This window comes from Corvus brachyrhynchos, unplaced genomic scaffold, assembly GCF_000691975.1.
Source record: "Corvus brachyrhynchos isolate BGI_N302 unplaced genomic scaffold, ASM69197v1 scaffold139, whole genome shotgun sequence".
Classification (NCBI taxonomy): Eukaryota; Metazoa; Chordata; class Aves; order Passeriformes; family Corvidae; genus Corvus; species Corvus brachyrhynchos.
In genome coordinates, this window is record NW_008246062.1 from 1,794,262 (window position 1) to 1,795,927 (window position 1,666).

The 1,666-nt window shown below is 55.2% G+C and overlaps 1 protein-coding gene across 1 annotated transcript in view; it reads left to right on the forward strand.

The window, feature by feature from the left end:
- The window catches only part of NOL6 (nucleolar protein 6), a 26,788-nt gene that overhangs the window by 11,211 nt on the left and 13,911 nt on the right, over positions 1 to 1,666 (forward strand). Inside the window, exons 17-18 of the mRNA XM_017746572.1 lie at positions 115 to 286; positions 728 to 880. Of these exons, the coding sequence (XP_017602061.1) occupies positions 115 to 286; positions 728 to 880 (325 nt within the window). The remainder of the gene's footprint in view (positions 1 to 114; positions 287 to 727; positions 881 to 1,666) is intronic.

Below are 1,666 nucleotides of genomic sequence, written 5' to 3' on the forward strand. Positions count from 1 at the left end.
GAGTGTGGTGAGACTGCACTGATGTCAGGATGCTGCTCTTGTATCCCTGAGGGTCAGCATAACACACACCATGCTGATTGTGTCACCACCAAGCCTGACTTTGCCTTGTGCTCCCATCTCAGGATGGCTACGTTTTCCGTCTCCAAGTAGCCTACCACCGGGAGCCCCTGATTTTGAAGGAAGTGGTCACGCCAGAAGGGATGCTGAAGTACCAGGACACAGAGGAATCTCGGCAGCTGGAGCTGGAGACTTTGCATCTGCCCTATCTAACCAGCTCTCTGCATGGGTAGGTGAGGCAGAAGGTGCCTGAGGGGGTCAGAATGTGGGATGTGGCTGAAACCAGCATGGAGGTGCCTGTGGATGCTGGAGGGAGATGGTGGGTAGAGGAGCTTGCTGTGGGAAGTGGCTCTTCAGCCAACCTTGTGAGAGGCTCTCCAGAAGGATTAAGGGATGGGTGTGGGTGTGCGTGGCACAAGTTGTCACCCTGAGTTCGCTGGTGTGGGGAAACAAGTACTAAGAAGCAGCATGGTTAGAGAGGAGCATGAGGCAGCTTTTTCCCTTCTTCCCCCCAAAATCTCAGCACCTGCTGAAAGTCCCTGTGCTTGTGATGCTGTGTAAGTGTTCCTTGCAGATTTTTGCTCCTCTCTTCTTTCTTGCCAAATGCCAAGAGGCTGTTGTGGGTCCTGGGATGCATGGGCTGAGCAATGGCATGTCTCCCTCCTCACAGGCTCCAGCAGCAGCACCCTGTGTTCGGCAGCACTTCCCGGCTGGCCAAGCGCTGGATCAGTGCCCAGCTCCTGAGTGACAGCATCTCTGAGGAGTGTGTGGACCTCCTTGTGGCATTTCTCTTCCTCCACCCAGCCCCGTTCACACCACCCAGGTGAGGATGAGGAGCCCAGGCTGGCCCGATGAAGATTTAGTCCCTTTCATTACCTGGGATGGAGGAAGGGTGGGATGCTGCTCAGGCAGGAGGTGTTGGGAGAGTTCATAGCAGGGAGCATGAGGCCCCTGTGCTGCCAAAACACTGTCCGAAGTCCTGTTGGGAGTTGCCAGAGGAGATGGAGACACTTAGCACTGCAGGGCTGTGGCTTTCCCTGCCCTGTGCACTGCAGAGAAAGGGGGAAAGCAGGTAAGGGCGGGAGTGAGTGTCCTTGTGGCCTCTAGGTGCTGGGTGCACCTGCAGGGTGTCTTGTGCCTTCTGGAGGACTGGTGAGGCCTCTCATTTTGGGGGTGATGGCCAGGAGAAGCAGGGTGAGGGCTGTGTTGTGGCTACCAGCATGCTGGGGCTCCTGGGTTCCCTGGGAAGGATTGTAGGGGTGCTGGCACCTCCAGCCTCCCTTCTTCCTGGAGGAGGCTTCCAAAGGAAGAATGAGGGGTCGGCCCCTGAAAGCTGAATGGAACAGTGTGTTGGTAGATAACCCCAGAGAACCAATTGCTTGCTGGTCCCTGGCAGACAGATGTTGTGGGGCCCAGAGGAAGTGAAATGAAGTTAAAGGAAATGTTTTTGTTCTGTGTGGAGTCAAAAGGTTACTCAGCCCTGCACTCGGGGTAGAGTTTCCTTTCCCAAAGTAGCAGGAACAGCAGTCTGATGCCTAGAATGCTCTCTTGTCTCCTAAAATAACAGAATCCCCATCTTCCCAGCTGTCTGGCTTTGTGTGTGTGTTGT